Source organism: Lagenorhynchus albirostris, chromosome 10 (assembly GCF_949774975.1).
Source record: "Lagenorhynchus albirostris chromosome 10, mLagAlb1.1, whole genome shotgun sequence".
In the NCBI taxonomy this organism is placed as follows: domain Eukaryota; kingdom Metazoa; phylum Chordata; class Mammalia; order Artiodactyla; family Delphinidae; genus Lagenorhynchus; species Lagenorhynchus albirostris.
Window position 1 is genome coordinate 71,057,044 of NC_083104.1, and position 23,795 is coordinate 71,080,838.

The following is a 23,795-nucleotide window of genomic DNA, read 5'->3' on the forward strand; positions in this document are numbered from 1 at the left end:
ACCTGACAGTGCTATATAAGCCTTAGCTAGTATTCTGAACCTTTGAAGGAAGGAAATGGGAAAGAAAAGACACTTGGGATCATGGAGATCATGGTCTCAAGGACGGATCCTGCTGGAATTCTCAGATATGCTTTTGCTCCTAAATTCCAGGGGGGCAGAAGCTCTGACTTGTTTGCCATTATACCCCCAATATTTAGCCTGTGCAGACAGTGCAGCCACAGCAAACAGGCGGTGAAAGAATTCACCGTGTCAGCCATCTCTCAAATGAGCCTGGGAATTGAAAGAGCAGAAGAATCTTCAGGAAAGCAATGGTAGATCCAGTTCTTTTCACGCATGTCTAGTTCCAAAGAGAATTGAGGTGGGGGGGCAGAGAGCAAGGATTTGTTAGAAGAAGCAGTCCTAGCAACCAGGGATGGGGGGCGGTGCCCCAGGATTGTATGACTGTTACATCACCCTGGGGTAGACTCTCCCAGCTGCACCTAGCTGGGAATTTCTGGGGTCTTGGGGACCAGCCCAGAAACATGCCTTTCCCTGAATTCATCCAGTTCATTCCTATCTCTTCTTCAGGTCTAGACAGTGGGTTAAAGAGAGCAAGAGCTGTTTCTGGGTCCCTATTGTTTCCCAACTCCCAACACCACAGTCAGGGTTCAGTCCAGCTCTGCAGAATGAGTAAGTTCCCACAAAGACTTCCCCCCACTTCTCTGCCTGGTGACTATTCATCATTCAGAACCAACTCAAATGTCCTCTTCTCTCTGAAGTCTTCCCAGCCATCGCAACGTGACACTTCGTCTCTGTTGTTCTATGACTCAGGCGAGATCACTGTGGTGAATAACATCACTGCACGCTCAGCATCCCATCCAATCCCACACACAGTAGGTGCTCAATGTTTGCACATGAATACATTAAGGCTCCCTCAGTAACAGCAACCAATTTCTTCAGTTATTCCTCTTGTTGACACATTAAAAGACACAGAAGAGGGTAAGGCCGTCAATTGCGTACCCATCAGACACCAGAGGGACCGCCACTGAGAGGTCCCTCTTTCCAGTCCTGTCCTCTGGCCTCCTCCCTCGGCCCTGGCTGGCAGGATGACCCCAAGGCTCCCTGCCCACACGGCTTCTGCCCTCCTTCCGCCTCCCACCCCATCTCTGAGGTATGAAGAACGACAACAGACAGCCCAGTGAGGTCACTGGGCTTCCAGATCAGCTTGGAGAGTGGCTGTGCAGACACAGACAAAGCTCAAGGCTTTGGGGGGCTTCCCCGCCCTTCAGCCACGTGCAACTCAGAAAGAAACTGACCCGAGCTTTGAGAGACAACCGGGAGGTGATGAGGACACCATGACCTCCTTAACCCCCCCACCTCAGACCCCCCGCCCAGGTGTCCAGCCTCAGCTTGGAGGCCCCAGCGAAGAGGGCAGACGCTGACACCCATCTGTCTTGGCTTCTCCAGCCCTCGAGCCTACCTCCTCGGCAGGTGAGCCCCCCGGAGCACCGACTGTGGCTGCACACACTCTCTCCCGCCGCCTCTCGCTTCTGTCTTTGGGGACATGGGGAGGGGGTCGCCACCTCCAGCCACGGCGAGGGGCGTGCACCCCTCCCCCAGGCGCCCAAACAAAACCAGTTTCCACCGCCGCAGGCGCGGCGTGTTTACAAAGTCGCCGCCGCGCCGCCAATCCCGAGTTTAAAGCTGGGCAGGAAGTGGGGAAGAGGGGGCGGGGGAGACAAAGGGGCTGGGTGCTCCGCTCAGCTAAGGTTTGGGCCCCGACTCCTCCCGGCGGCTCAGCCTGCGCAGCGACCCCAGCCCGCACATCCCGCTGCACGTTCCCCCGGTGAGGGGCGGGGGTGCCCCCCAGCCGCAGGTGCGCCCCGCGGGCAGGCGCGGCGCAGTTTTCCAGACATCTGCCTGTGAGCGTTTTCCACTCATCCACTCGCCTCTCAGGAAATAAATAACATTAGGCGCTGCTTCTTGACCTCTTACTCTCCGTCTGCACAGTGATAGACCCTTTGAGTGTATTAGCTCATTTTACCCCCTGCTATCCATCCCATCCCAGTTTCGCAAAAGACGAAACCGAGGCACAGTGAGATTAGGTAATGTGCCCGAAATCCCACAGCTGCCGAGTGCTGGGATTCAAACCCAGCTTCTGCGTCCTGCCAGACACCCGCAAACGGAGACGAATGAGGCGTGGTGCACGAAGGACTCCCATCCGGAGAGGCTGACCCGCGAGTGAACCGCAGAAAACCACATGCACCACGTTGACGCAACGGCCTGGGAATAAGGCGGGCAAGGGACAGCCTCTTGCCGCCGGCGCTTCCCGGCTCGCCCGGCAAATACCTACGGATTAATACACGGCGAGAAGGCAGCGGGATGCGTTGGAACACCTGGATTGGGTGGCTGTTGGGATCTAGTTCCAAGTGGGCTGAGGGGCCGCCAGCACAAAACAAGGTTTCCTCAAATTTCCCGCTCAGAAGAATCACCTGGAGGTTTTAAGAATACAGAATCTCAGACCCCTCCCCTAGAGAGTAAATGATGGGGACCCAGCGGGACCCAGGCAGAGGTTGCTATCAGGCACCTTTGGAGTGTTCCAGGGATGTGCTTTTTACGAAAAGCGACTTCATTTCAAAATAGGTGTAAAACCGAGAGCTCATTTTCCTGGCCACTTCCGGGGCTTACTGAACGCACCGCTCACAGAAGGCCAAGTGAGCGGGGTCACCCAACACACCCTCCCGACCCCGCTGGGCCTAGGAAAGCCCAGAGGGGCGCGTGTCGCCCCGCCCTCTAGCCGCTCCTCCCCGCCCGGTGACTACAAGCCCCATCCTGCCCTGCGCTCATGCCCATTACGCCAGAGCAAGATGGCCGACGCGGTGGCCACTGCCGGGGCTGGCAGCTCCGGAACGGTAAGGGCGGGAGGCGCGAGGCCGAAGCCGAGAGAGTCGGGGCATTCTGTAACTTTCCCCTAGCCTGGGCTACAATCTTATACCCAGAAATCCAGCCCCACCATGAGCTCTGAGTGGAGGAGGGTCTTTTAGGTCGTACGTGACCCCCTTCTCGAGACTCGGCGGTTGCCTCCTGAGTTGGTGGACTTGTATACTGATTGGCCCGTTCTCTGTTGGGGGTTGGGAGCCCGGAACACCTCCTGATTGGTGCAACGAGGCCGCTTTCGCCTTCTTATTGGCTCGCCAAAGTTGGGAGGGATTCCCGTTTCAAAATACTTCCTACTTGTAGGTCCTCTACTTAGCATCATGTGTTGTTTGTTGTTTTAATTTTCCTCGTTAGCAAAGTGGTGTGGAGGTGGAAGGAACAAGAGAGAGGTCACTTTTTTTCTGGGAGATGGATATGAGTTCAATCCCATCGTGCGTGTTTCTTCAGCTATATATTCTGATAATCTGCTAAAATAGAAAGTAGAAAACAGCCGTTTTGTTATTGGAATTGTAAGTATTAGGTAGGCAGAAAGGCTGTCTCCGAATTTAGAGCTCCCGGGGTGCTCAGTTATTACTCATTTGGCCAAGAGCTCTAAGTCTAAACATCAGGGACTACCACATCTTATTAAGCACTAATAAATAAGTATTTAGCAAAAGAACCTTTGCTTGCCGTTGGCAGTATGTGAACTCTGTGATTGCATCCTTGTCCTCTGGATGAAAACGTTTTCTCTTTCTGGGCTGCTGATTCACAGAGATCAGGAAGTAAACAGTCCACTAACCCTGCTGATAACTACCATCTGGCCCGAAGGCGAACCCTGCAAGTGGTTGTGAGCTCCCTGCTGACAGAGGCAGGGTTTGAGAGTGCTGAGAAAGCATCTGTGGAAACATTGACAGAGATGCTGCAGAGCTGTAAGTACCAGGAAACAATAGGCTTTCCTCGAGTCAACCAAACATCTGTTCTGTGTCCTGCATTGTGATAGTGTTAGAGAGAATTTAAGAAAAAGAAGAACATTGTTAAGTGACTTACAGGCTTTAGAATCAGATAGACCTGGGTGTAGGTCATCACTCTGCCACCTAATAGCTTGGGTTAACCACTCAACCTCCGGAACCTCAATTGCCTCCTTTGTGAAAAGGAGTCATAATTTGTACCTCCTGGAGTTTTGAGTATAAGTGAGATGTATATGTAAAACAGTCAAAGCTGGGAACGTTGTAAGCTCTCGATGACTTGTAGGTGCTGTTATTATTGCTGTTTGTTCTCTATGCTCAAAGAACTTACAGTTTCATTGGAGAGTCAGGATTAATTCCCGTGAAATAGATGCTGCACATTATATAATCAAATGCTATATTATGTGATACAAAGAGTGAGGGTGAATAAGTTTTAGAAAACGGAAAAAAGAAAAAAACACCCTTTTAGAAGGAAGTATCTTGAGGTTTAGGAGCCTGGAACGGTCTCACATAGGCTTGTGCATGTACACTGTATTTCCCTCTTTGGGCCTTTGGAGGGGAGGGGAGGATGGAATGAGGGTTGTGGGTGTTTAAGGTGTTTGAGGGCAGAATCAACCCTATGAATGGAAGTGAGAGAAAGGTTTAAGCAGAGAGAGAAGTTGAGCTGCAGTACAGGCCAAACAAAGAATTGGCCAACTCAGTGGGGTGCTCTGGAGCAACTATTGCCCATCAGAGTATCTGACATCAGTCCCCCAAAGCGCTGCCTTTGTAGTCTGGTTGATCAGTCACTAGATGTGGGCTGCCCCGGGAAGGCTGTGATCTGGGTTGAGGTGACGCTCTGCAGCTGTTGTTTCAAGATACCAAATGCTTCAAGATACCAAATGTTTTCCTAAAGCAGCCATCCCAAACCCCATTAGACTCTTAAATATTGAGGACCCCAAGGAATTTTATATACATGGGCTCTATATATAGAGATTTTTGTCACGTTAGAAAATAAAACTGAGAACATTTTAAAACATAAGAATGCACAAGCACACATTCCATTATCCAGCAGAGCCACGATGTCATCATAGGTGACATAGCCTCCGGAAAACTGCATGAGAGAATGAGACTAAAAAAGTCAAAGGATGTCTCATTTTATTATGAAAATGGTTTTGACCTGTGGACCCATCCCAGAAAAAGTCTCTTTTGTATGTAAAATTCACAATTTCAGAATTTTCCTGGAGCTGCCCATCCACCTCTGAAACCCACTCATGGAGCCCAGCTTCATGCTTCCCCTTTCCCCTGAAGGAGTTTAGCATGGCTGAAAAGAGGTTCAGCTTCAGGTAGAAGAAACAAAAACTTGACAACCAGATAATAAGACCTTTTTTTTTTTGTGGTGGCACAATGTACATATCATAAAATTACCATTTTAATTATTTTTCAGTGTACAATTCAGTAGTGTTAAATATACTCACAATGTTGTACAACCATCAGCATTATCCATTTCCAGAACTTTTTCATCATTCTAAACAGAAACTGTATCCATAAACAGTAACTCCCCATTCCTCGTTCCTCCCAACTCCTGGTAACTCCTAATCAATTTTTTTGTCTCTATGAATTTTTTTTAAAATAAATTTTATTTATTTAGCTGCATTGGGTCTTTGTTTCTGTGCGAGGGCTTTCTCTAGTTGCAGCAAGCGGGGGCCACTCTTCATCGCGGTGCGCGGGGCTCTCACTGTCGTGGCCTCTCCTGTTGCGGAGCACAGGCTCCAGATGCGCAGGCTCAGTAGTTGTGGCTCACGGGCCCAGTTGCTCCGCGGCATGTGGGATCTTCCCAGACCAGGGCTTGAACCCCTGTCCCCTGCATTGGCAGGCAGATTCTCAACCACTGCACCACCAGGGAAGCCCTGAATTTTTTTTTTCTAGATACCTCATATAAGTGGAATCTTAAAATATTTGACTGTCTGGCTTATTTCATTAGCATGATGTTTTCAACGTTTATTCATGTTGTAGCTTGTATCAGAATGTCATTCCTTTTGAAGGCTGAATAATATTCCATTATATGGATAGACCACATTTTATGTTTCCATTCATCTATGGATGGACACTGGGTTATTTCTACCTTTTGTCTACTGTGAATAGTGCTGCTATGAACATGGATGCACAAGTAGTGCTGCTATGAACATCATGCACTCTGTTTGAGTCCCTGTTTTCCCTTCACTTGGGTGGATATCTAGGAGTGGAATTGCTGGCTCATATGGCAATTCTGTGTTTAACTGTTTGGGAACTGAGAGTAAGACTTTCTGCCTTTGATCCTTTCCTAGACATTTCAGAAATTGGGAGGAGTGCCAAGTCTTACTGTGAGCACACAGCCAGGACGCAGCCCACACTGTCAGATATTGTGGTCACACTTGTCGAGATGGGTGAGTACACCTCCAGTTTCCGTTTCTTCAGTGCAGCTGAGTTGGAGGCATGAGAGAGAGAGGGAGAGGAGTCCCCAGGAGGCAGCCCCCTCTGCTGAGCGTTCTTAAATCCCCTCATGAGTCTCCTGGTTTGCTTTTAGCTTGAGAGAGTTATCAAAAGAGGGTTCCTCTGAACCCCTTTAAGAGGCCTCCTAACTCCCTCTTTGGGAATTCTGCTGGAGCTTCTTTTGAGTGTCAGCAAAGCTCTTGTGTTGGGAATTTAAACTATTTCACCACAGTATTACTTCCCCTTCCATGTTCAGTATCCAGTGGTCTGGGCAGTGATTTTTGTTCTCCTGTTTCTTAGGTTTCAATGTGGACACTCTCCCTGCTTATGCAAAACGGTCTCAGAGGATGGTCATCACTGCCCGTAAGTGACTCTGAACTGAGGTACTCAGGAGTGCTCAGTTAATGCTGGTGGAATGAATTCGTTGACTAGGGCAGGGATTGGTGTGTAGCTACTGCCTCGTTGCAGGCTCCCTTCCATTATTTGGGGCTTACCTACCATGTAATCGTTATTTGGGCTAGTCAGATTAGGATGTGAAGTTCAGTCACCAGAAAGGTAAACCATCTCGATGCTACTTGAAAAATGTGAGAATGCTTGTTCTTCCTTAGATCCAGGGTCAGTAAACTATGGCCTATAGGCCTAACGTGGTCCACCTCCTGTTTTGTAAATAAACTTTTGTTGGTACACAGCCATGTTTACTTATTATCTATGGTTGTTTTCATGCAATAATGGCAGAGTTAAGTAGTTGTGACAGGCTGCACAGCTTGCAAAACCTAAAATATTTACCTCCTGTCCCTTTATACAAAAAGTCTGATGATCTCTGCCTTAGATGCACTGAGTGCCATAAACTGAGTTGATTGGAGTAACTAGTTTGGGTTTGCAGGACCTCGGGAGAATTCACTAGATTTTTTTTTCCATCACCCCTTTCAGGCTGGCATCTTTTCTTTTTTGGCTGTGTTGGGTCTTTGTTATTGTGCACGGGCTTTCTCTAGTTGCGGCGAGCGGGGGCTACTCTTCGTTGTGTTGCACGGGCTTCTCATTGCGGTGGCTTCTCTTGCTGCGGAGCACGGGTTCTACGCGCGCGCGGGCTTCAATAGTTGCAGCACGACACAGGCTCAGTCGTGGCTCGCGGGCTCTAGAGCGCAGGCTCAGTAGTTGTGGTGCCCGGGCTTAGTTGCTCCGCGGCATGTGGGATATTCCCGGACCAGGGATAGAACCTGCATCCCCTGCATTGGCAGGTGGATTCTTAACCACTGCACCACCAGGGAAGCCCAGCTGACATCGTTTTAAGATGCTCCTCTCAAAGTGGCAGTGAAAGGTGCCATTTTCAACCCCTCTTGCTCTCGTTGGCCCTCGCTTAACTTACCCTGGCTCCATGTCTGTCTTTGTTACCTGGGTTCTTGAAAGTAGTTAGCAGCCCACCTAACTTCCTTAGGTCCTCAGCCTGCTCTTTATGTAGTTAGCTTGTCTCTGCCCCGCACTCCCCGCCCTAAGAGGCATGCAGTCAGGATTGTTGTAGATGGGAATGTCACCCCAGGTCATGCCGTGCCGGGCGTTGTTGGGGGGCGGAGGTACCTTTTCAGGTCCTCAGGCCATTAGAGGCCTTTTATTGGTAGAATTACAAAGTGCCTGTCGCATAGAACATTGAGGTCCAGGATTTACTTTGAGAAAAGGAGGGTGTGGGTAGAGACGCGAGGCCTTGGGTGGAAGAGTAACCGCCGGTGACTCTGTTGCAGCTCCAGTGACCAATCAGCCGGTGACCCCCAAGGCCCTCACTGCAGGACAGAACCGGCCCCACCCGCCACACATCCCCAGCCATTTTCCCGAGTTCCCCGACCCCCACACCTACATCAAAACTCCGGTGAGTGACAAGGCCACCCTGGGGGCTGTGACTGACGCAAAAGCAGACTCCATTTTCCTGGCTGTCAGGCTGGAGTCCAGAAGTTTGTTGGTCACAGGGTAGTTCAGAACTCACAATGTCGTTCCTCACTGGAAAACAGTTTGGCAAAGGAGAATTATCTTCTCCAGTTTGCTGGCGAAAATATAGTTAATAAATGAACTGAAAGTGGCACCGTTTCGCCTGTCCCACAGAGGAACCTAGCCACGTAGAGAAGAGACACATTCCACAAAATGCTGGTAGTAATTCATGGTGGGATTATAGGTAACTGTTGTTTTGTGTGTGCTTTTCTGGGTTTCCCAAATTTTCCATAATAGCTAAGAGTTATTTTTGAAATCAGGGAAAGAGTTACTTAAAACATACTTGGGGGAATTCCCTGGCAGTCCAGTGGTTAGGACTCCGTGCTTTCACTGCTGAGGGCCTGGGTTCAATCCCTGGTCTGGGAACTAAGATCCCACAAGCTGCATGGTGTGGCCCCCCAAAAAAAAACAAAAAATAAAACTTGTAATATGAAATGGAACTTATCATAACTGTGAGCTCTGGGTCTGTGTGGGACAAGTCTAGTTGTCCTGCTTAGTTCAGATGTCCTCTGAACATGTCCTCCGTGTTCCAATTTGCCTTCTAGCGATTTCACCTTCCTTTGGGAAGGTACAGTGTGCATAGGAGTCCCCAGAGGCTCTTCTACCCGCTTCCTGTGTCCCCGCCTCCACACTGCGTCCCGGTGCAAATATGGCCACGATGCAGGGTTGGGGCAAGTCCTCCAGGAGATTTTTCCACACCTCAGGATACGGGGCAAAGGAGCAGGTGGTCAGCCACCATTGCAGCGCAGCCATGCTCTTGACCAGGATTTTCTGTATTAGTGTCCTAGGGCTGCTGTAAAGTGCCACACACTCGGTGCCTTAGAGCAACAGAAGTGTATTATCTTGTAGTTCCAGAGGCTGGAAGTCCAAAATCAAGGTGTCGGCAGGCTCCCTGTGAAACCTTCGCCCAGCCTCAGGTGGTTTCTAGGCAGTTCGTGGCGCCCCTTGGCCTGTAGATGCGTCACTCCAGTCTTCCTCTTCACACGGCCCTCTCTCTGTATCTCCGTCTTCACGTGGCCATTTCTTATAAGGACACCAGTCATATCGGAGTCTTACCACCCTACTCATATGACCTCATGTTAACTGATTACATCTTGCAATGACTCTATTTCCAAATGAGATCATATTCTGGGGTCCTGGGGGTTAGGCCTTCCACACATCTTTTTTTTAGGGGGCTATAATTCAACCCACAGCAGTCTCTAACTCTTTTGTAGCATATGTCTGTCAGTACAGTATTAAGCACATGCTTCAGTATTTGTTTGCTCATTTACGTGAATGTTATAATGTAACACAGTACTAAAACAATGTACGTTGAAAGATCATCTGACCCTTATTAAAGGTTCAGGAAACTGGTGCTCCTTTTTAGTGGCAGCCACGTTATAGCCTCAGCTTTTGTACTTTTTGAAATCTTGGTTTAATACCTGGTGGAATATGAAGCAGGAGGTCTGGTGCTAAGTTCAGTTTATTTTGATACTTTAACAGTTCTCATAGTTGAAAAAGGTACAGTACAAAGATAGGTGGGATCTTAGACTGCCCTTAATAAATCATAAAACTAATTTTTTTCATTCTCATCTACCAATTATTTGAAGACTTATGTTAAAATTTCCCTATTAAATTTCCAACTTTTTAAATGTCAAACGGTTATCTTAAAAATAATTGTAAGATCTTGCATTTTAATGTTTTTAACCAGCGTGTTCAAAATCCTGTTAAATTCTTCATCTTGGGAAGACTTTAAACATGTCAGAAAGTTCTGTTGTCATGTTACACTGAGGGCCCCTGGGTGGTCCCCGGCAGGGCTTCCCTGGCAGGGCTTCCCCGGCAGGTGTGTGGGGCTGAGAATTGCCACTCTCCCTTCAGGATGTGTCTCTTATGCCTGAGTCCAGCTGTTGCTGGAGCTAAATGAAGGCCCGGGATCACGTAAATGTAAATGTTTGTATATTTCTTAACTTTTAAGATTCAAAGTAAATGTTAATCATAGTTATATTGTTTCTTTCTGCCCTTCCTCTGCCCTTGGGGATCTCTGCTCTCAGTGACGGTAGGGGTCATTTAAAGGGTGGGAGGACAGAGCAACAGCAAGGCAGGAACCTGAGGAGGGCAGTGTAGTCATTGGTATTTCTCTAGTGTCTTTGCTGTTCTCCCTTTAGACGTACCGTGAGCCTGTGTCGGACTACCAGGTCCTGCGGGAGAAGGCCGCGTCCCAGAGACGAGACGTGGAGCGGGCACTCACCCGTTTTATGGCCAAGACCGGGGAGACCCAGAGTCTTTTCAAAGATGACGTCAGCACGTTTCCCTGTGAGTGTCTCCCCTCTGTGGACCCTGGCTTGTCCTTTGAGATCATCGCCCCATCTTCCCTCTCTCTCAGTGTCATTGGAAAAAATGAATAAGCTTTGTCCTTGTCTTGTGGAACTTGTTCTTCATTTCTGGCTCCTTTTTCTAGGTCTTAAGGGCCTGTCCCTAACTGATGACTCCAAAACAGTAATGGCCTCTGTTGGGATTGGGCACTTGAGGTGCATTGAGTTGAGGTTACCTCGAGGGTGACTGAGCCCCAGGCATCAGAGAGGCTCATTTAGCAGAAGGGGCAGCCCTGGTGGTAGAAGGACCCTGTTGGCAGGGTCAGGACTGTTAAAGAACCTCTGCCAGACTTTGCCTTCACTACGTCTTCTCACAGGACTCACCATATAATTTCTCATCTCAGCACTATCGTTTCACTGTGTGACCAAGTGTCTTCCTCTCCTCAGGCCTCAGGGGAGTGAGGGAGATTGGTTTAGATGATTCATTCAGTCAGCAAGCTCCTGTTGGATTCTCGCTGTGTGCCTTGGCCCGGAACCACAGCGGCTAAGTTATTAAGTCCAGACACTGTGCTACTCACCTTCCCTACGTTATCTCATGAACTCCTCGAGTGAGCCTCTGAGTTAGGAACTGTTACTTCCACCATTCCAGGAGCCAAGGCTTAGAGAAAAGAGAAATGAAGTAATTTGCCCAAGGTCACACGGAGAGTAGATAGCATTTAAACCTAGCTCTTTCTGTCTGCAGGACTCCACATCTGAGCCATGTTAAAAATAATCTTAGAGTGTCTCCTGATAATGACATTCTACCATGGAAGTATGCACAGAGACTTTCTTTTTATTATTTATTTATTTATTTACTTACTTATTTACTTATTTATTTACTTGCTTACTTTTTATTTGTTTATTTATTTAATGATTTCGCCTACTCAGCCTCGGTGCTTTTTGGAGGAATTGGGTCCCTCGTGTACCTGAAGTGCCCGCTAGCTCAGTGGATATACTTCCACACAGAGAGTTCTCAAGTCCGCTGTCGGGACCTGAGTCCTTCAGGTTGAAGGGACCCATATCCCTGCTCTAGTAATGAGGCTGGGGGTTAACTGACCTTGGGTATAAGATCACTAAGCTGATGCTTTGCTAGGATTCAGCCCCAGTTCTCTCTGATTTCAGTGGTACTTGGTAAAAGTAGGCTGTGCAGTCATATTGCCCGAGTTCAAATTCCACTCCACCACTTCCGGTGTGCTTGAGGAGGTCACGTAACCTCTCCGGGCCTCAGGTTCCCCATCTGTAAAATGGGGTTGGTAATTGTACTTACTTAATAGGGTGGAGGCGAGAATTAAAGATAACATGTGAAGCCTGTAGGACACTGCCTGGCCTGTGCTAAGCGCTCGAGCGTGTTAGCCATCACTGTCATTCGCTGCTGCTCGCTGATCTGTCATAAGGCTCTCGGCCTCTCTTCCAACCCCCCAGTGATTGCTGCCAGGCCTTTCACCATCCCCTACCTGACCGCTCTTCTTCCGTCTGAGCTGGAGATGCAACAAATGGAGGAGACGGATTCCTCGGAGCAGGACGAGCAGACAGACACAGAGAACCTCCCTCTTCACATCAGCACGGTGGGTCCTGCCTTCTGCCCGCTTCAGCACGCCCCCCGCAGTAGCCCGTGCTGCTCTCTGCCTATCACCCTGGGGATTGGACAGGACCTACCTCAGGTCTCTGGCCCCATGTTAGGGACTTGCATGATGGGCCTGCGGTGATCCAATTGCGGCACGATCTCTAGCTCGAGGGATAAGTCTGTGTCCTGGGGATCCATTCATATTGAATGAGCACCTGCCAGAGTCAGGCAGGTGCCAGGTGCTAGGGAATTAGCAGGAGGCAAGATAGACAAAATGTCCTTCCCTAAAGGAGCTAAGGAAAAGTGAGAAATTAGGAGATGGGAGTAGGTACGGGCCTGGGGGATGTGGTATTAGATTGGGTGACTGAGAAGATGACAGGTGAGTAAAGACCTGAAGGGAACAAGGCTCGCACGTATCTGGGAGTAGAGCGTTCCCCACAGAGGGAACAGCAGATGCGAAGGCCCTGAGGTGGGTGCTGTTGTGCTGAGGAATGGCAAGGCCATCAGGGTGGCCAGTGTGGCATGAGCAGAATGGGGGGAGGAGAGCAGGGGATGAGGTCAGAGAGCTCCTGGGGAAGTCAGGTCTTAACGGTACCTAAGCACTTGGGCTTCTTGTCAGTACAATGGGAGCCCCTGGACATACGGAGCAGAGGAGGGTCTCAGGATCGGTGAGGTTGCTGGGTCGAGGGTGGACTACAGAGGGTGAGGGCAGAAGCAGACCGGTCGGGAGGCTGGTGCAAGAAGCTGAGAGATGGTGGTAGAGGTGAAGACACAGGTAGATTATTTGGTCAGATTCTAGATTATTTTCGGAGCAGAAGCGACTGATGGAGTGGATGTGAGAGAAAGAGAGTCAAAGATAAATGCAAGGTTTTTTTCCTGAACGACAGGCAATATGGAAGTTCCCTCAGCCAAGACAGGCGAGACGGTTGGGTGGAACAGGTGTAGGGGGGGAAACCAGGAGCAGAGGTTTACACGAGGTAAGATTGAGATGCTTATTAGACATACGGGTGGTGGGGTCAGGTAAGAAGGTGGATAGGCACATTGGAGTTCAAGGAGCTTTTGGGCTCAGGAGATGCAAACCTGGGAGTCCTCGGCGTGTAGATAGTGTTTAAACCACGAGACCAGGTGAGTGCCTAGGGGGCGAGTGAGGATAAAATAGAGAAGAGGTGCCAGGACTGAGCCCTGGGGCTCTGCGCTGTTCAGAGGGTGAGGAGATGAGGAACCGGCCAAGAAGATGGAGAAGGCACAGCGGGAAAGGTGGTGGAACCGGGGAGGGGGTGTGTGGGGGGGTGCTGCGGCATCCCGGAGGCCAAGGGAAGAAAGTGTTTCAGGGAGAAGAGGGTGATCAGCTGTGTCTGAAGCTGCAGTTAGTTCCAGTCATCTGAGGACTGAGATGTTGCCCATTAGATTTGGCAACGGGCATGCAGTTTGTGACCTTGACAATGGCAATTTCAGGAAGAATGAGAGCAAGTGAATTCAAAGAGAAAGAGAAGAGAGGAACTGGAGTCGGTGAGTGTGGATTTGTGTTGTCCGTTACAGTGGCCAGTAGCCACATGTGACTATTTAAGTCTAAATTGATGTAAATTAAATAAAACAAAAAAATTCAGTTCCTTGGTCACACCAGCCACATTTCAGTGGCCACCTGTGGCTCGTGGCTACCCACTGGGCAGCACAGATATGAACAGTTAAATCATCACAGAAAGTTCCATTAATGTAGACCATGGTAGACCATTGGTAGACCAATGTAGACCATGGTTTCAAGGAATTTTGCTGTGAAGGGAAGGAGAGAAAATGGAGCGGTAACTAAAGGGGAAGAATTAAGGAGGTCAGAGAGGTGTTCTGTTTTTTATCTTTATTTTTAAATTTTATGTACTGATTTTTTTAGCCGCACCTTGCAGCTTGGGGGATCTTAGTTCCCCAACCAGGCATCAAACGTGGACCCCTCACGGTGGAAACGTGGAGTCCTCACCACCGGACTGCCAGGGATGTCCCTTATTTGTTTTTTTAAAATAAAAGAAATAACAGGATGTTTGTATGCTGATGAAAATGATCTGGTAAAGTTGATGCAGGAGAGAAAGAAACATTTTGGAATGATGATCTTTGGTGAGGGAGAGGGCATGGGATTCAGTGCCCAAAAGGAGGGGTTAGCCTTATTGTGGACATATCAGAGCCAGGATAGGAGATAAAATGTGTGGGCACAGAAACAAAGGTCGGCGGGGAGGTGTGCTTGTTGAAACTGGTGGGTGTTCTTTTCTGGTTACGCTGTATTGTACTCGACAAGTAAGAGGATAAGACCCACTCTTGTTCATGCATCAGGGGAGAAAGTGCCAAGTAGAGTCACAGACCTGCTGAAGCTCTAATGCCTTTAAAGCTTCCAGGACCCTAAGAGTCAGGTTACCACATTCATCCATCCTTTAAGGTTGGCCCTGGCTTTTAAGCAAGGGATGGCTCAGTGATTGTAGCTGGACTGAGGGTTCCTCGTGTTCTCTGAGGTGTGAGGCCCCAGGATGCAGGTGCAGAGTGCCAGTGCTGACTCTAGTATTTGCTGAAGGTCTCCCGAGCCTGAACACACATTCCTTTAATGTTGAATTATTCCTTTCAGATTAGGGCTGGGAGCCCATGGCTCTACATAGAGCAGAGGAGCTTTGTTATTCTACACTTCTGTTTTGGACTCAGTTAATTTGGTCTGAGATATGGTGATTGTGGCACGGACTAAGATGAGGCTCACCTTATGAGAAGGTGGAGTCTTCTGAACAAACATCACTGTTCCTTTTTAAGTACAAAGCAGCTAAAGGGCTTGCAGGTGTGTTATCTAAAACTCCGGGTAATGTAATGACATAGGTGAGGTCATGGCGGTGAGTGAACCGAGGCTGAAAGGAGGCCAGGAACTGCCTGAGGCCAAGCCAGACAGGAAGAGTAGAAAGATCTGAGCCTCAGAGTCAGACTGGCCTGGCCGCACATCCAGACCAGGGTACTTTCCAGCTCATGACCCAGCATCTGAGTCTGTTTCCTCGCAAATGCAAATAGGAGTAGGAACACCTACCTCAAGGGGAAGTGAGGAGCCTGAGATAAAATGAGCTCATCCGTATCAGGTGCCTGGCACATGGCCGCTCATGGTACCCACTGCCCCCCTCCCCCTGCCCCTGCTGTATGACCACATGCTCTTCTGTACAAAATAAATAAATAAAAAGACTTCAGGAAAAGGATTCCAGCAACAATTTATGACAGTCAGTTGGGCTTGTTATTTCGTTGGACTGGCAAATACAATCATGTTTAAGACTCAGAATGTACGAAAAGATGTATGGTGACAGTCTTTCACCTGTCCTTGTTCCCTGTCATCCATTTTCCCTCCTACAAAGCAACCAGTGTCACCAGTCTCTTGTGAATCCTTCTAGAGATGTTTTTTAATTGTTATTTTAAGCACAAACAGTGCTTTCCCCTTGCTTGCTTTCTTTGTGGCGATATCTCGGTGGTCGTTGCACGCTGTATGTGAGGAGCTGCTTCATCCCTCCGCATAGCTTCCTCCTGTTGCATTGTGTGGACTTAGTGAGCCAGTCCCCTGTGGATGTTTACGTTGTTTTCTGTCATTAGCATTTACAGACATTGTTACGGGAAGTTCAATAACTGGTGTTTTAAATTGTTCTTTTATCTATCAAGGTCACAGCTGTCAAGGACTGTTGCTAGGTAGTTACTTTGTTTAACTTGGTTCTGGTTACTCCATCTAGGAACATGAAGGGGCTATTCATTTTGTTTATTTATTTATTGGCCACACTGCGCAGCACGTGGGATCTTAGTTCCCTGACCAAGGATCAAACCTGCGCCCTCGGCAGTGGAAGCGTGGAGTCTTAACCACTGGACCGCCGGGGAAGTCCCAGGGCTATTCATTTTTAATTGGTGTATCAGAGGATTCTTGTCTGATACATTTCAACGAGCTGCCTTCTGCAGGCAATCCCAGTGTCTCAACTTTTACTCTTTTCTGAACAATGCACCATTCATGTCCTCAGCAAGTGTTTGTTTAGTACCTGGTAAGTGCCAGATACTGTTCTGAGTGCTTGGGACACATCAGTGACCAGAACAAAGACTACAGCTGCATCTCGGGAGCCTGTGTGTTGGCAGTGGGGGAATGACCACAGACGTAATACATAAATGCATCACTATATAGTATGTAAAAGATGAAAGTGCTACGGGGGGAAAACTGAGTGGGGGAGGATCCAGGGTAAAGGGTGGAGGTTTCAGTTTTAAATAGGGTGCTCAGGGTACACATCACAGAGAAGGTGACGTCTGAGCAGAGTCTTGAAGGAGGTGAGAGAGTGAGCCATGTGGATATCTGGGGAAGAGTGCCCTGGAAAGGGAACAGCCAGTGCAAAGGCCCTGGGGAATAGCACAAAGGAGAGTAGAGGTGTGACTGAGGAAGGTGGGGCCGGGGGAGAGGAGGGAGAGGTTAGATTAGGCGGGGCCTTGTGAGCAGTTTTAAGAACTGTCTTTTCATTGGATGAAGTGGGAGTCCTGGGAGGGTGTGGAGCAGAGGAGAGGCAGGTCTGAACTTCTCCAAGGAGCACTGGCTGCGCTGGTGAGAATGGGACAGGCAGAGGAGGGACTGTGGCGGGAGGCCAGTTAGGAGGCTGTTGTCCATCCGGGTAAGAGACACTGGTAGGTCCTACCAGGGGGGTCGCGGAAGAGATAGTGGAAGTGGTCAGATTCTGCCTGTATTTGGAAGATAAGGCCAAGAAGTTTTCCCAACAGATTGGCTGTGGGATGCCAGAGAAAGAAAGCAAGCAGGAGTGACTGCAGAGTTTTGGGCTTGGACAGCTGGGAGGACAGGACGGGAAGACAGTGGGAGAAGCTGTTTGTGCTCGCGGTTTAGTTTTAGGCACGTTGAATTTGAGATGCCTGCTTGCCCGCCACATGGAGATGGCGGGTGGTTGAGCGACAGTGGCCGTGCAGGCCTGGAGGTCAAGGGAGATGTGAGGGCTGGGGAGATTCAAGTGGAGGATGCTGCCGTGGAAGTGGTGGTAGAAGCTGTGAGGCTGGATGCAGTCACCCAGGGCGCATGGGGTGCATGAGGAGCGTGCCCTGAGTCTGGCCTTCCCGGCCCAGGTCGCTCCTGACAGACCTTTCCACTCCCATCTTTTTTTACAAATCTCAGTCGTTTTAGTACTTTACTTCTTTTGTGTACTCCTCCTGTCCCTCCCCATCTCAAGGCTCCCTGTCCCCAAAGACAGCAAAGAAAGTGGCATTTCCAGAAGCTCTCCTTGGGCGTAGAGAAGCCTGTTGTCCCATGACTCGTGCCCCAAGTCCTGGCCTCATGAGGCATAGCGAGCTGAGTGGGAGGAGCCTCCAGCAGTGATCCCAGGGCACCCCTGACTGGGTCTCCTCCACCCTAATCATCTCAGGAAGCACTTAAGGCACAGTTGAACTTCCAGTAACTTTGAAGGTTGGGCGTTTCCTGTAGAGAGATGAGAGGAGGGAGGTAGGGGTGAGCTACTAAACCGAGCTGTTAAGAACTTCAGAAAGGTCAGAGCCTGGTATCCAAGGCAGGTCTGGGTGTGGTCAGACGTGTCCGGCACCTAGTCTGGCACGAGCCAGCCAGGCTGATCTTGGGGTACTCGCTTTCAAGAGAGCCTCCGGGAGGTCCACAGTGACTCTGGTGCCACCGGACTGGGTGTTGGAGAGGGAAGGCACAGGGGCCCTGGATGAACTGGGCCTCTGGGGAGAACAGGGCTGATGGGCAGTGAGAGGGCACGCAGCCGAACCTCAAAGTCATTACTTTCTTCAGTCTCATTGAGCCCAGACTGGCGCCGCCGTCCTAGGCCAGTGGTCCCTATGGGAGAACCTTCCATCTGTCCACTGTCCCGCTGTCTTCTGACAGCATAATCTCCTGGTTGAGGTCAAGTCCTCTTTTGCCTCAAGTTACAGAACGGGAATCCCAGTGACAGAACCACTGGTCTGTCACCAGGGGGCGCAGCCCAACCAGCTGCTTCTGGTCCCTTATAGCCCCTTGGACCTGAGCTGATTCGTGTGATTTTTATCCCCTTCGCCTGCAGCTTCTGCTCATTTTAAAGAACTTGGAAAATAGAAGAGTGTAAAAAAGGAAAGGAGAATCAATCACCCATATTTCCAGAAGCCGTTTGTAAAACTTCAACATATTACGGTTTTCTATGTCTACATCCCATTGTGATTTTTAAAAACTCTTTAACTGAGATCATATTGAATATATTCAAACTTACAAGCTTTTCTCCAAAATCACTTTCCTCAAAAAACACACAGCAAAAGGCCTGATCCCGGGGCTGCGGGTGGAGGTTTGGGATGATGCTTCCATGTGGGTGTCCGCACATGCCCTTTGCCCTCATGGGAGCTCGCAGGGCTTGAGCAGTTTCTGGCCTCTGCTGGGATATGATCATTTGTACCATGTTGCAAGTACCAGATATTTGAGAATTTGCGGGAAAACCGATTATGATTTACGTGAGTTTTGGTCCGGGGGTGCCCTGTGCACATGATTTGTTTCAGTCCTGAACCTCTCAGTCCTGCAGGGCATCGGGAGCCACTTCTCTTTTTCTTTGACTCCGCACAGGCTGGGCTTCCTCCCTGAAGCGTCTAAATTGTAGCCCCTGACTCTGCCCCTCCCAGTTCTCTGTTCCTTGTAAGTCCTGTCCCTGCCTCTGAAGAGGTTCAGGGTCTGGTGTTCTGTGCTCCACTGTGTCGAAGCTGGTGCTCTCGCCTTCCTCTGATAGCAGCCGCTGCCTGGCCTCCTTTCGTCTGGGGCAGAGAGAGGCACATTAGCCAAAAGGTGGTGCTTGGGCTTCTAATTTCTCAACGAAAGGGATGCTAACAGTAGTTCTTACCGTGGGCATGATCTCTTTCCTTATGCCATTTGGTATTTTGCTTTATTTCGGCTTTTGCTCAAAGGATGATTCTGGAGCCGAGAAGGAGAACACCTCTGTCCTGCAGCAGAACCCTTCCTTGTCGGGGAGCCGGAACGGGGAGGAGAACATCATCGATAACCCCTATCTGCGGCCTGTGAAGAAACCCAAGATCCGCAGGAAGAAGTGAGTTGGAGGCCAGGGTGCAGAGAGGCCTCCCTGGCCAACCGCGGTGGCCTTCTCTGCTCCTTGGCAGAAAAGAGAGGCTCACCGGTGGTTCTGAACCTTGGGGAGAGCTACTCTGGTGAGAGGGGAATGTTTTCCCCTTTCCTCTCCGTCCTCATCTCCCGCATGTACCTTTTGTTGCATGGAGGTTGAGCATCCTGCAGCCCAGGGACCAACCCTCACAGCCCAGCAGTTGTTCCCCCGCAAGAAGGAGAGCAGCTGGGGCCCCCACCAGGCGGGCTGCATGGATTCCTCTTCTTTCTAGGTCCCTCTCATGAGCTGAGAAGGAAGCCTGCCTTGTAGAGAGACGCGGATGCCACCCTCCTGGGGGAGTTAAAGCCACTCGAGGGAAGAAGAGGGTGGCCGCCTCGGGGACAAGCCGAGGCTCTAGGGTGTGACCGGGCATGATTTTAATAGCAAACTCTCTATTAAGATTACCTGTTTTCACTGGATGTTTGGGTTGACGAAGATACGATGGTAACAATGAGGCTTTTTAAATCAGCCGGGCCATACCGTGGGACACAGGGGCAGCCAGTGACTTCGTTTATAGTCATGGAACTTGATTCCTTGAAACCTGGGAGACCAGGGAAGGTGGCAGGAAAGAAACGTCTCTTTGCCTGCTTTGCTCACTGCCGGAAAGACTTTGCTTAGTTTGTATTTCAGGATATCTTGACCCCTTTTATTGACTGACAGTTTGTGGCGCCTATTTTATCATCCTAGAACCTCCTTACTTCTCACCTCACCTGGGCTCCACGTGCCCTGTAGAGCTGATCGAAGGTGACTTTCCCTCCTTTAACATGTTGGAAACAGGAGGCCCACCCGTCGCAACCTCAGTCTGGGGCCGGCAGGAGTCAGGAGGCATAAGCAGGTGCGTGTGGAGTAGAATGAAAGGCAGTACTGACTCTCATCAGCATCTGATGAAAGCTCCCTAAAGCAGGGCAGCACCCTCTCCTGAGGGGTTTATCCTTTACTGTCCCTCTGTGGACCATGTGCTTGGGAACAGCCAAGTTCTGCCCCATCCTGGGAAAAGAGATTTTCTTTGACAAGAGCCTACATCAGTGGATATGTTACACTGTGATTTGATGGAGGAATCACTGGTTTTATGCAGTAGGAAAAGGATTTGCTGGGGGGTGGGAGGTGGCGGGGATGAGATTTTGAAGGCCGGGCTTAGCCTCATGTTCTGAAAGCTGAGAAACCTGTTCGGTCTGCTGGAAGTTGGCATGGGTGGAAGGCCACGTGCCCACCTTATGGCAGAAGTGGGCCAAGAAGAGCCTGCAGGTCTGAATCTGTCCAGCCTCTTTGCCTCTTTATCCTTGATGTGCCCTACAAACCAAAAAAGAAAGATGCTGGGCAAGCTGGTACCTTTTGACTGTTCTCCAGAGGAAGAGGTTTTAAAACCAATTTGGAGGAAGAGAAATGCCAGTGACACCTGGAGGTTAACACAGGGTAAAGGAGGAAAATCCTGGGTCAGTGTCCTAAGGTCCATACTGAGCTCTTCTGCTACTCGGCTTCCACAGTCATCTCTTAACCTTCCGTCCTCTTGGTGAATTTGAAAACTCGAAAAACCTGGTGACTTGACAGCAGGCTCCACGCTCCTCTGGCCTCACTGTTCTCTCAGCATTTCATCCCACTGGCTGGAAGGAAAGTGCTGCTCGTCAGCACCTGAAGAGAGGATACTGAGTGAGAAAATCGGATTCCCCAGCTCTGCACCAAATAAGAGTTTTTCCGGTTTGTAGTGACCTGAAACTCCTCCAGTTGAAAGTAGTCAGATCGGGCCTCTGCTGACCCCCTCTGAGCTTGTCAGTTGGCTCTTGGTGATTCTTGGCCTGTTGAGTTTAAATATAGCTCCAGGTTTGAGCCATGCCACGTGCAGGGCTGAAACTTTCCCGGCTTGCTGTTCTCACCCGCTCCCGGGAGCAGCAATTCCTCCTGCTACTGTCCCAAACAAGCACCTGTTGAGTGCTGTAACACTAAGGAATGAGGTGGGATTTGGAAAAGAATTTCCTTCTGCTGTTGAGATTTCAGAGGCCTTGCTGCTGTAATTCAGTTCTGCGTGAGACACTGGGAGATGGTCGGACAACCTGAAACATTGACCTGACTATCGTGTAAAAACTGTGCATAATCCTCAATGGATATTTATAAGTTTTTATTTTTTATAACTTTGGGGGAATCATGGAGGGAAAAAGTAGTCAACAGAACCAGATTAAGCATGTGATTTATGAGCTCTTGATAAAAGGTCATAATAAAAACTTTGTAAATGAAACAGAATTATAAGCTTTGAACTTAATTTGTATGCAAATGTTATAGCAGTGAGTAAAGCTGTATACCAATAAGTAAGGCTTAGCCCTTATGTTGGACAGAGTACCCTTTTCAACTGTCTAAAACTTTTTTTATTTGGGAAGTCTGCAAACACAAAACTAGGGAGGAAAGTATATATACTTTCCCTATGTATTCTTCACCCAACTTCAACACCTATCAACATCTTTTCTGTTTCATCTGTTTCTTCTACTTTTTTCTTTTATTTTTTATTCCTAGAGTATATTTTAAAACAAATCTAAGAGCTATGTCATGTAATCTGTAAATATGTTTTTATGCATCTGATAGACTTTTTAAAGGTTTTTTTGAGGTAATTATAGATTGAGGATGTTGCCCAAAAAAAAAATGTTCAGGAAGGTCCCATGTACCCTTCACCCAGTTCCTTCATTGGTAGCATCTTGAATAACTGTAGTATAATACCAAAGCCAGGAAAACGACATTGGTACAATCCACAGGGCTTATTCAGATTCCACCATTTCGTGTGTGTGTGTGTGTGTGTGTGTGTGTGTGTGTGTGTGTGTAGCTCTATGCAATTTTGTCATGTGTAGATTCACAATCAAGGTATAGAACATTGTGAGGGGCAGGGATAAATTGGGAGATTGAGACATATACACACTATACTATATATAAAATAGGTAACTAATTAAGGCCTACTGTATATAGCATAGGGAAGTCTACTCAATATGCTGTAATGACCTATATGGGAAAAGAATCTTAAAAAGAGTGGATATATGTATATGTATAACTGATTCATTTTACAGCAGAAACTAACACAACATTGTAGGGACTTCCCTGGTGATCCAGTGGTTAAGAATCCGCCTTCCAATGCAGGGGATGCGGGTTTGATCCCTGGTCGGGAAACTAGGATCACACACGCTGCAGGGCAACTAAGCGCGCACGCCACAACTACTGAGCTCACATGCCTCAACAAGAGAGCCTGCGTGCCGCAAACTACAGAGCCCATGCACCCTGGAGCCTGCACGCCACAACTAGAGAGAAGCCTGCACACCACAATGAAGAGCCCGCACCGCAATGAAAGATCCCATGTGCAGCAACTAAGACCCGACGCGGTCAAAAAAATAAAGAAAATAAATATTTTTATAAAAGAACAATGTAGCAGATAAACTTATTTAAAAAAACTAACAACATTGTAACTATACTCCAATAAAAATTAAAATATATATAGAACATTTCCATAACCACAAGGTTCCTTCATGCTGTCTCCTTATAACCACATCCACCTCTCACCTCTTCCCCATCCCTACCCCCTGGCAGCCACTGCTCTGTTCTCCATCTCTATAATTTTATTTAAAAAATATTATATAAATGGAATCAAAGTTTGTGACCTTTTGAAGTTGGCTTTTTTCACTTAGCATAAGCGAGTGAGAGCCATCCAGGTGGTTGTGTGTGTCAGTAGTTCCTTTCTTTTTATTGCTGAGTAGTATCCCAAGTATGGATGTACCATGTCTGTTTAACCATTCACACAAGGAGGGACATCTAGGCTGTTTCCAGTTTGGGGCTATTACGAATAAAGCAGCTATAGACATCTGTGTATAGGTTTTTATGTAAACATAAGTTTTCATTTCTCTGGAATAAATGCCCAAGAATGCAACTGCTGGGTCCTGTGGTAACTGTATGTTTCATTTTAAAAGAAACTGAAACTCTTTTCCAGAGTGGCTGTACCAGTTTGCGTTCCTGCTAGCAGTGTACGAGTGAGCCAGTTTCTCCACGTCTTCGCCAACGTTTGGTGTTACCTTTTTTTTTATTTTTTTAATTTTAGCCATGCTGATAGGTGTGCGGCAATACTCATTGTGATCTTAATTTGCGTTTCCCTAATGGCTAGATGTTAAACATCTTTTTTTCTTGGCTGTGTTGGGTTTTTGTTGCCACACGCGGGCTTTCTCTAATTGCAGCGAGCGGGGGCTACTCTTCCTTGAGGTGCGTGGGCTTCTCATTGTAGTGGCTTCTCATTGCGGTGGCTTCTCGTTGCGGAGCATGGGCCCTAGAGCACACAGGCTTCAGTAGTTGCGGCACGCAGGCTCAGTAGTTGTGGCACACAGGCTTAGTTGCTCTGCAGCATGTGGGATCTTCCTCAGCCAGGGATCAAACCCATGTCCCTTGCACTGGCAGGCAGATTCTTAACCACTGCACCACCAGTGAAGTCCCTAGATGTTGAACTTCTTTTCATGTGCTTTTTTGCTGTCTGTGTATC

At 48.6% G+C, this 23,795-nt stretch overlaps 2 protein-coding genes across 4 annotated transcripts in view; one reads left to right on the top strand and one right to left on the bottom strand.

Annotated features, from left to right (window-relative positions):
• CCND3 (cyclin D3) overlaps positions 1 to 1,661 on the bottom strand; it is an 81,356-nt gene extending 79,695 nt beyond the window's left edge. Inside the window, exon 1 of the mRNA XM_060162887.1 lies at positions 1,460 to 1,661. The gene's annotated coding sequence lies outside the window, so the exon portion shown is untranslated. The remainder of the gene's footprint in view (positions 1 to 1,459) is intronic.
• Positions 1,662 to 2,789: 1,128 nt separating this feature from the next.
• TAF8 (TATA-box binding protein associated factor 8) lies at positions 2,790 to 21,535 on the top strand. 3 transcript variants are annotated; one of them, XM_060162880.1, is made up of 9 exons: positions 2,790 to 2,891; positions 3,668 to 3,824; positions 6,167 to 6,265; positions 6,612 to 6,674; positions 8,048 to 8,172; positions 10,433 to 10,580; positions 12,041 to 12,183; positions 19,089 to 19,228; positions 19,533 to 21,535. In XM_060162880.1, the coding sequence occupies exons 1-9, from the start codon at positions 2,847 to 2,849 to the stop codon at positions 19,543 to 19,545; spliced, it is 933 nt and encodes a 310-aa protein (XP_060018863.1). In that variant the 5' UTR covers positions 2,790 to 2,846; the 3' UTR covers positions 19,546 to 21,535. The 3 variants fall into 3 exon arrangements, with proteins under 3 accessions (XP_060018863.1, XP_060018862.1, XP_060018864.1); XM_060162879.1 differs by having other exon boundaries at positions 19,988 to 21,535; XM_060162881.1 differs by lacking the exons at positions 19,089 to 19,228; positions 19,533 to 21,535 and adding an exon at positions 14,068 to 16,580.
• The last annotated feature ends 2,260 nt before the right edge of the window (positions 21,536 to 23,795 follow it).